General features: G+C 36.6%; 1 protein-coding gene and 1 non-coding gene across 7 annotated transcripts in view; both read left to right on the forward strand.

The window, feature by feature from the left end:
- The window catches only part of HELZ (helicase with zinc finger), a 134,991-nt gene that overhangs the window by 96,305 nt on the left and 25,176 nt on the right, over positions 1–13,510 (forward strand). For 5 of the 6 annotated variants that reach the window (XM_070394936.1, XM_070394932.1, XM_070394937.1 and 2 more), the window contains 4 exons: positions 424–614; positions 3,115–3,322; positions 8,635–8,714; positions 12,671–13,238. In XM_070394936.1, the coding sequence (XP_070251037.1) occupies positions 424–614; positions 3,115–3,322; positions 8,635–8,714; positions 12,671–13,238 (1,047 nt within the window). The remainder of the gene's footprint in view (positions 1–423; positions 615–3,114; positions 3,323–8,634; positions 8,715–12,670; positions 13,239–13,510) is intronic. The other variant, XM_070394938.1, reaches the window with a different exon arrangement.
- On the forward strand, positions 6,392–6,498 carry LOC138995303 (U6 spliceosomal RNA). The gene has a single exon (XR_011468612.1). It is a non-coding gene; the product is annotated as a U6 spliceosomal RNA (small nuclear RNA).

The raw sequence follows: 13,510 nt of genomic DNA on the forward strand, positions 1-13,510 counted from the left end.
CTTTTAAAATAATAATTGTTTATCCTTCATTTTGTATGTGGCTTTATTACAATTGCAAGTCAAAACTTTATTCTGAAGGCTTGTATATATTTTCCTAGTCTTGGAAGAATGTTTACTGAGAGTGTAGGTGTGCGCATGGTTTTCTCTCTTGAAGGACACATCTCCAGCCTCAGAAGATATTTAAAAATATGCTAGTTTATAAAAGAAATACTTTGCATATCTCAAGCTAATTTTAGGGAACATTTTAAAATGGTTATGTTTTTTTAATATGCTTTACTCTTCCACACTAATAATTCTTTGATTATAAGATATCTCGTGGCAAACTTGGGAAATATATTTTGCTGTTGGATGATTTGAATTATTTTTGTCTAGGTGAATATGTACAGCTAGTGAGTATACCCTTTCTCTATTTTTTTTTTTCAGTTCAACCCAATCCTTCCGTTCTTATTGGCAATCCTATTAGAGCATATACTCCTCCACCCCCTCTTGGACCTCATCCAAATTTGGGAAAATCTCCAAGCCCTGTGCAGAGAATAGATCCTCACACTGGGACAAGTATTCTTTATGTACCTGCTGTCTATGGAGGGAATGTAGTTATGTCGGTGCCTTTACCTGTAAGTGGATGTTTGAGATACTTTCTATTGAATAAAATAAAATAGGCTTCACTAAAGTAGTGACTGTCCCATATAGTGTCCTACCAACTTCTTTTTATAAAAACTTTTCAATGCCTGTAAGTTTCTTTTAAAGCAGTTATTATCTTTAACCTTCTAATTTTGAAATGACCAAAGAAATGTGAATTTTTGCTTACTAGATTATCAGTGGCTATGAAGAAATCTGTAAATTGGGTATTTTGATTGAGAAGCCTTTGTATTCTTTTAAAATATTTTTACTGGGAAATTGAGCCAAAAGTTAACAGAGCTAGTAAATTGGTCTCTTGTTTTGTAAAGTGATGTTTTTCTTGGATCTTTTGCATTTTATTCTTGTACTAGAAGCCTGGTGCACGAAATTTGTGCATGGGTGGGGTCCCTAAGCCTGGCCTGCGATCAGGGCTGGGGTGATCAGGGCCCCAAGGCCCCGGCAGGGTCAGGAGAGGAGGTGATGGTCACTGGTTTGGGCACGGAAGGAACAGACGCCTGCCACTGACACCGCCAACATGTGGTTCCCCATTCCCCCCCTCCCCCCTTCCCTTGCCACTGTGCTGACACCGAGGCAGGTGGGCGGCAGGCCGATTTGGGGGAAGGATGGGGCATGGGAGGTTGGCCACCGGCCCTGAGGAGGGAGCTGGCCCTCGGCCCCCCTGGGAAAGGGGCCGCATCTACCACCGCCCACTCCCAGTTCCGCGTCCCAGCCCGGGGCGTGGGGGAGAGACCACGGGAGGTTGGCCAGCCAGGGGAGGGTGGCTGTGGGAGTGCACTGACTACCATGGGGCAGCTCCTGCGTTGAGCATCTGCCCCCTGGTGGTCAGTGCATGTCATAGCGACTGGTCATTCTGGTCGTTCGATCATTATGGTCACTTAGGCTTTTATATATATAGATAATTCACTAACTCTCCCTAAGAAATACAGTTCTTTGGAGGAGGCAAAGAAGGTTAGATTAGTCTAACTCCCTTGAATCTAAATTTATCAGAGAAATTCCACACCTTATGAAATCTTATTAGTACTTAAAAACATTATTAATTCCTTCCTAAGACTGTAATCTTTAGAGAGCTTCCATCTTGTGTAAAACCCCATTTTTATTTCTTTTAACATACTGAATATTTTAATAATTTTGTTAATTTGCTGATATACTAATATTTCCAAATTCAGGAATTTTTTTTTTTTTTTAAATATATTTTCATTGATTTTTCACAGAGAGGAAGGGAGAGAGATAGAGAGTTAGAAACATCGATGAGAGAGAAACATCGATCAGCTGCCCCCTGCACATCTCCCACTGGGGATATGCCCGCAACCCAGGTACATGCCCTTGACCGGAATCGAACCCGGGACCCTTCAGTCCGCAGGCTGACGCTCTATCCACTGAGCCAAACCGGTTTCGGCCAAATTCAGGAATTTTAGCCTAGAAAACCTTTCTTTCATTTAAGGAAAGTGCTGTAATTTCAGGCAAAGGTGATCATTGCCAAGGATCTTTGGCACCCCTGCCCACACCCCCAAAGTGGAAAAATGTCAAGCTGCAAACATTTCTAGCCATATTGATCATGATAGTTCACAATCACAGCAGCCAATGAGAAGAACTGTCAGTAAGAAATACGCAATTCATGCCCACTCCCCACAGATTTCAATTTTAGCTGAGTTATTTCTTCCCAGACAGCCTGGCAACATTATACATCATCTGCTTTAAATAGTAAGTCCCTTAGGATTTATATTTCATTTTACTAGGTCAAAGAGGCTTTTATTATATAAGATTTCTCAGAGTCTGCATTTAGCAGTTATAATAAAATAATAGGGAGGTAGCTCAGATGTCATTTGTATTTATCCCTTTTATGTTAATATACAGGGATTATATATATATATACACACACACCTAAAGAAATTTTCTGTTTCTGTATTTAAAGGAAGAGTTGAACTAATCAAAAGCATTGATTAAATTAATGACCTTTTAAAATTTTGCCTATATCATACACGAACATTAAATGATTGGGTTATTTATACTAAGTTGGAGTACCTATTTTTTGAGTTGAGACTCCTTAGACTAAATTTTTTCTTAATTTTTCCCCCTGTTCTCTTATTCAGTCTATTAAACACTGTAACAATTCACTTAGGACTTTAAAAGATAATTTTCAGGATAATCTGTGACATGTATACATTCAGATTGAGGGGAAATGATTCAAGATTATAAGATGATTTAATGCTTCAAAAAATTATTACAATTTTAAGTTCTCAGTTTCTTTCTAACCTGTTAAGTGATAAATTTTCCCTTACACACTAAAGATTCAGGGATCCATTTCAGGCTAGTTGAGGTGTAGCAGTAATTCTGTCAATTGTTAGCATTAGCATTGACTGTAGTTATTCATTTTGATAAAATTAACACCTCTCTGTGTGAGTTTGCTTTTTCCTATAGCAGCTTGCCTTCCAAAGTGTATATAATGAAGTTATTTTGTTTTTTGTAATAACCTAGGTACCATGGACAGGATACCAGGGTAGGTTTGCAGTTGATCCTCGAATCATTACACATCAGGCAGCAATGGCCTACAATATGAACCTCTTACAGACGCATGGACGGGGGTCTCCTCTACCTTATGGCCTTGGGCATCATCCCCCTGTCAGCATAGGGCAGCCACAGAACCCACATCAGGAGAAGGATCAGCATGAGCAACATCGAAATGGTGAGTTGCTTTGCTGGTCTCATGTTCCTAAACTGATGATATGCCAACCTGTATCAACATAGAAAGCTCCTTTAACAGTATGATTGTTAACTTGTTTATAGGTCATAGACCTCTTTGAGAAAAATCTGACATAAAAACTGTGGATTCTCTCTCGAAGATACGCAGATATAAAATTTGTGTGTAACCTACAGCTATGATTGGCATTACCAATTTCCTGAAAAAATATTAAATTTTAATATTGAAAGTATTTCAAATGGTAGTCATTTAATATTGAGACAGAAAACCCTTATTTGTTAGTCCAAGAGATTTTTGTTGTATACTAAATATTAACACTACTGTGGCAATAGTTGATTTAAACTAGTTGTTTCTTATGCAAGTCATAGTCTCTTGTCTCCTAGAATTGTAAATAAAGGAAAATTAGCCACCATATATATATGTTGGTGGTTTGTTGTTTTTTTAATCCTCACCTGAGGACATTTATTTAATTGATTTAAGAGAGAGGAAGGGAGAGAGAGAGACATCAGTGTGAGAGAGAAACATTGATCAATTGCCTCCCATATACCTTCCAGCTGGGGATCGAACCAGAAACCTGAGTATGTGCCCTGACCAGAAATCAAACCCTTTTCCATGCACAGGACGATGCTCCAACTAACAGCCACACCGGCCAGGGCCTACTCTATTTTTTAACATCAGGTTTATTGAGGTATAATTTATATACAGTAAAATTCACTCTTAAAATGTTGATGTGTTCTAACAAAATATACAGAGTTGTTAATCAGGATACAGGATATTCACATGACCTCAAAAAGTTCCTTCATATCCCTTTGCAGTAAGTCTCCTCCAGTTCCCAGCCCTGGGCAACCGCTAATCTGACTTTTGTCTCTACTTTAGTATATCATAAATAGAGTCATAGGGGAAGTAATTTTTTTGTGTTTGGCTTTGTTTACTTAGCTCAGTGGTCGGCAAACTGCAGCTGGCGAGCCACATGCGGGTCTTTGGCCCCTTGAGTGTGGCTCTTCCACAAAATACCACGTGCAGGCGCACATGTACAGTGCGATTGAAACTTTGTGGCCCATGCGCAGAAGTTGGTATTTGGTGGAAGAGTCGTACTCAAGGGGTCAAAGAGCCGCATGTGGCTCTCGAGCCGCAGTTTGCTGACCACTGACTTAGCTTAATGCATTTGAGATTCATTCATGTTACCTGTGTCAATTGTTTGTTCATTTTTACTGTTGATTAATATTCCACTACATGGATGCATTACAGTATTTTTATCTGTTTGTCAATTGATGGACACCCTAGTTATTTCTAATTTTTGGTTCCTAGGCTGCTATGAACATATGTGTGAACATGTATTTTCATTTCTCTTGTATGAACATTCAGGAGTGAAATGTTATAAGAAGTTGCCATACTATTTTCAAATGTGACTGGACCATTTTTCATTTCTACTAGTAATGTATGAGATTTCTAGTCAGCACTTGATATTGTCAGTCTTTTTAACTTTACCCTTGCTAGTGGTTATCTGATAGTATCTGATTGTGGTATTAATTTGCATGTTCCTGACAATTAATGATGTTGAATATTTTTTTATTGGGCTTATTTGATATCTGTATATCTTTAATGAAGCATGTATTCTTAATTTTTGCCCGCATTTTTATTGGTTTGTCTTATTATATCATGAGAATTCTTTATACATTCTGGATACAAATCTTGAATTAAACATATGTTTTGAAATATTTTCTTCCAGGATATGGCTTGCCTTTTCATTTTCATAATAGTCTAAAATTTTTTGCCTTATTCAAGATCACAAAGATCATCTATTTTTTTCTATAAGTTTCATAGTTTTAGCTGTTACAGTAGGTTCATTTTGAGTTAATTTTTGTATATGGTGTGAGGTAAGAATTGAAGTGGTTTTGTTTTGTTTTTGCATATACTAGTAAATATATTCAGTGATTTCAGCACCATTTGAAAACACTGTCCTTCCATTAAACTAACTTGGTGCCTCTTTTGGAAATCAGTTGACTACATATGTGAAGTCTGTTCTGTTCTATTGATGCATATGTTTGTGTTTATTCCAAATACACTGTCTTGATTACTATAGCTTTATAAGCCTTAAAATCAAGTAGTATAAATCTTCCAGTTTTGTTCTTTTTCAAAATTGTCTATTCCAGGTCCTTTGCTTTTCCACATGCATTTTAGAATCAGCTCATGAGTTTCAGAACAGAAAAGCCTGCTGGGATTTTGATTGGGATTGTGTTGAATCTGTAGGACAATATGGGGGGAATTGACATCTAAACAATATTGAGTATTCTGATATATGAAGAGGACATGTCTCTCTCAAGATCTTTAATCTTTTTCATTTTTTAAAAAAGTTTTTAGTATACAGCTCTTGCATATATATTTTTAAGGTGAAAGATTAATACAGGTAATTAGTGTTATAATTTTTCTCCTCAGTAGTACAGTGTTATAATTTTATTTCATTTTATTCTGTACACTTTATAATTTCTCTTCAAATTAGATCCATGGATTATTTAGGAAGGCGAGTTTTATTTTTTAATCATTGGAGATTTTCTAAGAATTTTTCTATTATTGACTTCTACTTTAATTTCATTGTGGTAAGAGAACAAATTTTATATGAATCGAATTCTTTTGAATTTACTGAGTTTTGTTTTATGACCCACTGTGTGGTCTATCTTTGTAAATTTTCCCTGTGCACTTGAGAAGAAAGGAGTGCTCTATAAATGTTAATTAGGTCAAATTGGTTGATAGGATTGCTTAAGCCTGCTATAGCCTTGCTGATTTTCTACCTACTTAATAAAAAAAAATATTGAGAGAGGAATATTGAAATCTTCAAATATGCCCTAGCCGGTTTGGCTCAGTGGATAGAGCTTCGACTTGTGGACTGAAGGGTCCCAGGTTCGATTCTGGTCAAGGGTACATACGTGGGTTGTGGGCTTGATCCCCAGTAGGGGGCGTGCAGGAGGCAGCCTATCAGTGATTCTCTTTCATCATTGATGTTTCTATCTCTCCCTCTCTCTTCCTTTCTGAAATCAGTAAAAAAGATATCTTTAAGTGCTTGCTTCAGCAGCACATATACTATAATTGGAACAATACAGAGAAGATTAGCATGGCCCCTGCACAAGGATGACACGCAAATTTGTGAAGCAGTCTATATTAAAATATATGTAAATACATATACATACATATATATATGTATTTAAAATAAAAATAGAAATCTTCAAATATAATTAGTATTTGTCTATTTTTCTTTAAATTTTGCTTGATGAATTTTGAAATTCTGTTGTTAGGTACATTTAAAATACTGTGCTTTTAATTAATTAACTAATTTACCATTATAGAATGATCTTCTTTATCCCTGGTAATATTCTTTGCTCTGAGATCTACTTTGCTTAATATCAATAATTGTTTTAACTATTGTTATTACGGTATATCACTTATTGACCCTTTAATCTATTAGTGTATTTATATTTCAAATGCATTTCTTTTAGAAAGGATATAGTTGGCTCTTGATTTTTAAAAAAATCCAATATGATAATCTCTTTCTTTTAATTGGATTGTTTAGACCACTTATACTTACGGTGATTATTAATATAGTTAGGCTTGATTTTTATCATCTTGCTCTATCGGTTTTTTTAATTTGTCCAAACTGTTTTTTTGTTTCCTTTTTTCTTTTACTCTGCCTTCTTTTGGATTGCTTGAATATTTTTATGATTCCCTTTTATCTCCTTCATTGGCTTATTAGCTATAACTATTATTTTAGTATTTTCTTTAGGTTTATAGTATACATCTTAAACTTACCACAGTCTAGTTTACAATTTATATTTACCACTTCATGTACAGTAAAAGAACCTTACAACATTTCATTTTTTTCTCTTCTTGACTTTATCATATTGTTATAATGCATTTTACTTTTACATATGTTATAAGCTCCAAGCATTGTTACTTTTCTTAAAATATCCGTGTACTTTTAAAGAGTTTTTAATAAGAAAAATAATACTTTATATTACCCATGTAGTTAGCATTTCTGGTAATCTTTATTTTTTTTCTCTATATCCATGTTTTCATCTGATACAATTTTCCTTCTGCCCGAAGTTCTTTTAACATTCCTTGTAGTGCAGGTCTGCTGGTGGTGAAGTTTTTCCGAGAAATCTGAAATCACCCTAATGTTTGCTTTCTGTATGAAATGTGTCTTTTTCCCCCTGCCTGCTTTTAAGAGTTTCTTTTATACTGGTTTTAGTAATTCGATTATAACACTTTTTGGTATAGTTTTCGTCGTGCTTCTTGTGTTTGGGGTTTGCTGGGCTTCTTGGATAGTTTACATTTTTCATCAAGTTTGGAAAGCTTTAACTCTTTATTTCTTTAGATTTTTTTTTCTGTCTTAACCTTCTCTCTTCTTCAGGAATTCCAACTACCCGTATATTAGTCTGCTTAAAGTTTCCCACACTTCACAGGTGCTTTTTCATTTAAAAAAAAAATCAATTTTCTTTTTGTATTTTATTTTGCATATTTTGCCTTCAGCCTCCCTAATCTTTTCTTCTGCATTGTCTAATCTGCTGCTAATTTCATCCAGTGTGTGTTTCATCTCAGACATTGTAGTTCTTATTTCTTGAAGGTTAGTAGTAATTCATTTTAAAGTTTTGGCCCTATGTTTTTGAACAAGAACCCAAATCAAGGATTCTTTCAGGAATTGAAAATTTCCATCAGTTAATTCTTATATAGTAAAAGCCTTTCACATGCATGAAATGGCATTGTCTGTTATAATTGTGATATTTTTAACCTTAATTTTGCTTCCTTCACTTATATTTAGTTCAATATCTATTACTTTTAAACAGCATGCGTACATTTCAGAATATCTTTACTCAGTTTAGATTCCTTTACTAAATTAGATTGACACGTTATTTGGATTTTGCTTAATTGCATTTATAAATGATCAAATTTTTGCACCTTTATAAATAAGCAAGAATGCCAGGTTTTTTTCTTTGTCTAGTTTAAGAAAAATTAGGCTGTAAATACCTGGAGATTGGGCTGTTATCTTTGGAATTATTTGATGTTTTAAGATTGTCCTTTTATAAAGCTTTTGCCTTGTCAATGTGGTTTGCTATATTTACAAATTTTCTTTCTTGCAGAGAAACTGCCTCTGAAAATTTAAGAACAAAACTCAAGCAGTAATACAAATTGATAATAATGGCTGAAAAATGTTTAAAGTATTTTCTTTTGTCTAATATTGGGTAGTCATTGGAAATATAACATCCTTACTGGAGACTATTTATAAAAATTTTAAAATATCTTCTTAGGTAAAAGTGATACAAATAATCCTGGACCTGAAATTAATAAGATTCGAACACCAGAGAAAAAGCTTACAGAATCAAAACAGGTATGCTGCTTACATTTAGTGACTGCATTGTTCTAATGGAGTTAGTCTGATTGGTCATCTTGGAATCTTAATGTTTTATAAAAAATTTACCTTTTTATGTGTATTTTTAATGTTATTGTTTCACAGTGGTCTGGTGGGTGATGTTACCCTCTCTCCTTCCATCTTTTTTTTTTTTGGCTACATTATTAATTTATCAGTATACTTTTCTCAAATTGTTATATTGGTGATAGACTTGAACTTAGAGACTTTCCATGATAAAGTAGTCAGCGAAGACACGGCTAATAGATGTGTCATTAAAAATTGTCTTAAAAAAATAATTCTCAGAATATGAGAAGCTGTATAGTGAAGAAGGAAAAATTAACTTCCTCAGAGGAAGACTTAACTTTCTCAAGTCACTCACCTTGTTCTCGCCTCAGACCCACTGTATAAATCCTTAACTCTTTATCCATTTGTTCATCTATTTTATCTGCTTCTGTGCTTGTGAGCTAGTTAGGGAAAACCAAATTATTGACTGAATTAGTGCCATCACACATTTATGTTGTCTAACCTCAGGGAACCCGAGGTGCTCTCCCACATTTCTTTTACATGTACCCAGCTTCTTTTGCCCGATTTTCTCAGCAGCTCTTCTCATGCCTGATTATCTTCCAACTTCTGTTATCCTTTTGATCAGGAGACGATTTTGCCTTAGACTTCGGTCATCAGGATTTCACCTTGTTAACTTAAAACCTTAAACTTAGCACTTTTCTACATCCTTGAACATCTTTGCTTCCTTATCACCAGGCTTACAGAAGAAGTTCTCATTAAAATTAATCTCTCTCTTGGTCACCTCACCGACCTTGTTTCCTCTTCTCATTTATCTTTGGATTCTTTCTAGCTACAGGTTCTTCCTCCTCAGCCCATAAGTAAATTGATTGATAGACTGTTTTTTAAAAAGACACTTTCTTTATCTTCATCTTCTTATAGCTACTACCTAATTTCTCCTTCCTACCTCATTTTTATTTTTATGTTTCTTAACTAGCACAGTCTAGTAGCAGGCCTCAACATTTCATCAAAACTGTTGGGTTCTAAGGGACCAAATGCTATGCACATGCTTCAGTTGTAGTCTTATTTGACTTATTTTGGTATTTGGCACTATTTTCTACTTCTTTCATTTTGACCATCTTATTTTCTTTCGGTTTCTGTGACACACATTTTTACTTTTCACAGTTATTTCTAACATGACCTTCTGTCTCTTTTATAAGTTCTTGTCCACCTCCTTCCCATCTTTTCCTAATCCTTAAGTTGAGGGTTTTCAGGGTTCTGTCACTGCCCCACACCTCTCCTTGCATACTATGGTTTCTTACTGTACACTAGTCCATTTCCATGATAATGACTTCCAAATCTGGATCTCCAACCCCAGCCTTGCTTTGAGCAACTGCTCTCTATAGTCAGTTATTTATGTCTCATAAGTAGCTCTCACTCAGTTTCAACAGCTGGGAGGACTCAGTGCCCCTGGAGGGGCTGTAGTGGGAATGAGGCAGCCAGGGAAGTTCCCAATAGAGAAAGAGGGCTGTGGCAGTGAAAGTGGAAGTCATGTGTATTTGGGAGAGGAGCAGGGAGAGAACAGGGCATGTTGGGACAGTATAGCGGTAGTCAAAATCCAGGATAAGAGTTTTAGGTGCTGTCAGAGCAACTGAAGCCAGGATAGCTAAGCGTCTTTTAGGTCCTTGTTTTAAAATTTCCGTTATGATCCTTCCCTGTTAGGAGACTAGGCAACCCAATGGACATGTTTTATTTTCTTTCCTACCCTGATGCTTTGTCCTGCAAAGGGGTGGGTGGGGAGGGGGAGGACTTCCTAGTTCTCCTTGAGTCAGGAACTCACTATTAAGAGGAAAGTGATTGTTTAATTCTGATAATTGTAGACCCAGACTCCTTCAGACCTTACAGTTGTCTATTCTCCTAGCTCTTTGTACTATCATAAAGTAGCATGTCTTGATCTAAATTTCTCTGGCACTGGACTAGCTTCCTGTCTATGTCAAAGTTAGAAGTGAAGGAGGCAATTAGAACAGCTCTTATCCACAAACAACCTTGACATCTAATCATGGTCTCTCTCGTGCAATCAAAGTGTGCATATCAACAGTCTTTGATAAAGTACATCCCAGCTGAATGTAGTGTCAGTAATTAAAATAAAAAAATTTATGGGGCAAAATGTTTGTTTATAAAGAACCTTAATCAGGCTCTGAGACATTTGAAAAGCAGGTATCGCAGCAGCTTGGGCCCACTGGGACAGAGTGGTCATCCTGCTCATTTCATTTTCTAGACAATTTGTATACACCTAGTAATCTTAAGGAACTTATTGGCCCAATGTAATGGCAGTCCATTAGAGCTAGTGATTAGAGATGAGAGTGCACTTGGGATTGGACTGGCACATTGAAACCATCAGTTCCATAGCTTGCTCACTAGGTGTACCTCAGCTTCAGTTCAGGAACAAGCTAGTTGTTCTGTGTTCTTGGGAGTGGCCAGTTCCATTTCTAACTTGAGAGCCTTTGGTGAGGCAAGTAATCTTCAGTGACTATTTCAACATTGAAACTTGTAAGGACATTGATGTACCAAAGGAGCTCATTGAGTGCTTTGTCAGAGATGGAAAACAAAAATTGCTTCTTTCTGCCTTATATTTCATTTTTCACGTTGCCACCACTTACAGTCAGACTCATGTTTCAGGATGGCTGCATTCCCTAGTTTATTTATAAGCCTTTGGAACTTGCCACAATTTACAGGATTGAAAAAATGTTTATGCCCAGTATTGAATCATTTAAGAGGTCATGTGTAATTGAACTCTTGCATCTTCATTTGTCAAGAAGGGGAAAACTAACACATAAACAAGTGAAGTTCCACCTCTCTGTACACAAAACTTCTCATGCTCTTCAAATGTGCCTACTTTTTATCCTCTCTCCACCTTTGTATAAGCTATTACCTTTACCGAGAATGCCCTTCCTCCCTGGAAAATTCCAGTTCTTTATGCAAAATTCAGTAGAATTGCCATAGCCTGTGTAAAGCCACTTTTAATTTTTCCAGGCACTAGGATCTCATCATTTCCATTACAGCACTTCTCATTTTATATTTACGTGTTGGTGTCCTCTACTGGACTCTCAGCCAGGGCTTAGCAAACTCTTTCTGCCAAAGACCAGATAGTAAATCTTCAGGCTTCGTGGGTCATGTTTTCTGTTGCAACTGCTCAACTCTGCCACTATAGTGAGAAAGCAGCCATAGCCAGCATGTAAATGAATGAGCTGTGTTCCAGCAAAACTTACAAAAGCCTGTTGGGCTGGAAATGGCCTGGGGGCCATAGCTGGTCAACCCCTGCTGCTCTAAGCTCTCGTGGGCACAGACTGAATCCTCTTATTGCTGTCTAATCTCCAGCACCAGGTACAATGCCCTTGGAAAGCCCTCAAAAATTGTTTCTTGAAAGAATAAATAAATGTCAGTAACTAATGGCAAAAATTGATAACCAAACTGATTATACAAAGGTGATATATAAATTATTTGTTCACTTCACGTTTTTTAAATTAATAGAGGTATGTTTGAAGAAAGAGATATAAAAATAATAAAACCAGAAGGAAAGAACACATTTTAATGATTTATATCCTAAAGAAAGAAATGGTTATCTTCTAAGGAAGAAAGTGTGAAATTAAAAATAATGTTTTTTGAAGGAATTAAAGTGGATATGTTAATAAAATGGCAATATCTCTTCTTATGACTCAGATTTAATATGCTGTTTATCTGTTTCACCTTTCCTAATTTAAAAAATACTTATTCCCTAATTTTATTGTCAGAAAGTGATTGATTGGGTACCCTGTACTCCTGCTATTACTGATAAGAATGTATAATATCCTTAAGATGTGCTAGGGGTGGGAAAGGAGGAGAGCCACCAGACTTGGATTTTCCGCTGTTAAAAAAGACTTCTCATTTTTTCCTAGATTGATTTGGAATCAAATCCACAGAACAGAAGTCCTGAATCACGTCCTGGTGTTGTTTATCCCAATACCAAATTTCATCGCAAAGATAATCTCAACCCAAGACACATAAACCTTCCCCTTCCTGCTCCCCCTGCACAGTATGCCATCCCTGGTCGCCATTTTCACCCCCTCCCCCAGTTACCAAGAGCACCGTTTCCAGTTCCACAGCAGCATGCCTTGTTAAACCAGCAGCAGAATAATTTGCCTGAACAAGCAAACCAAATGCCACCCCAACCAAATCAGGTAGTCCAGCAGCAGAATCCTTTGAATCAGCTGCCTCCACAGCCACCTCCTCAGCTTTCTCCTGCCTACCAGGCAGGGCCCAACAATGCTTTTTTTAATAATGCAGTTTCTAATCGACCACAGTCCCCTCCTGCAGAGGCTGTGATCCCTGAGCCGCCCCCTCCCATGCTGCAAGAAAGCCACAGTCCCTTGCGAGCCATTGCACAGCCTGGCCCCCTTCTTCCTTCACATCTGAATAACTTCACTGATGAGAACCCCCCAGGATTGCCGATAGGAGAGGCTTTAGGTAAGTTCCCCTGTCACTGCCGAATGTGACAAATTCAGAGCTTATTTACTTAAAATGACATGTACTTTGCAGAATTAATGTGGATCAGGTTTGATTCATTTCTTTAAATAATGCCAGCAAAAATCAATCACTTAGTGTAATAATCAGAATCTAGTTCCAAATGCTACATAACATTAAGCATCCAGTCGAAGGCAGGTTATGTGATTATCATCATCATCATTATGATATAACTCTGGTTACTGGCAAATTTAAAAAACATTTGCTTTCTCCAA

Source organism: Myotis yumanensis, unplaced genomic scaffold, assembly GCF_028538775.1.
Source record: "Myotis yumanensis isolate MYYU_CA2020_CCGP unplaced genomic scaffold, mMyoYum1.0.hap1 SCAF_16, whole genome shotgun sequence".
Taxonomy (NCBI): Eukaryota; Metazoa; Chordata; class Mammalia; order Chiroptera; family Vespertilionidae; genus Myotis; species Myotis yumanensis.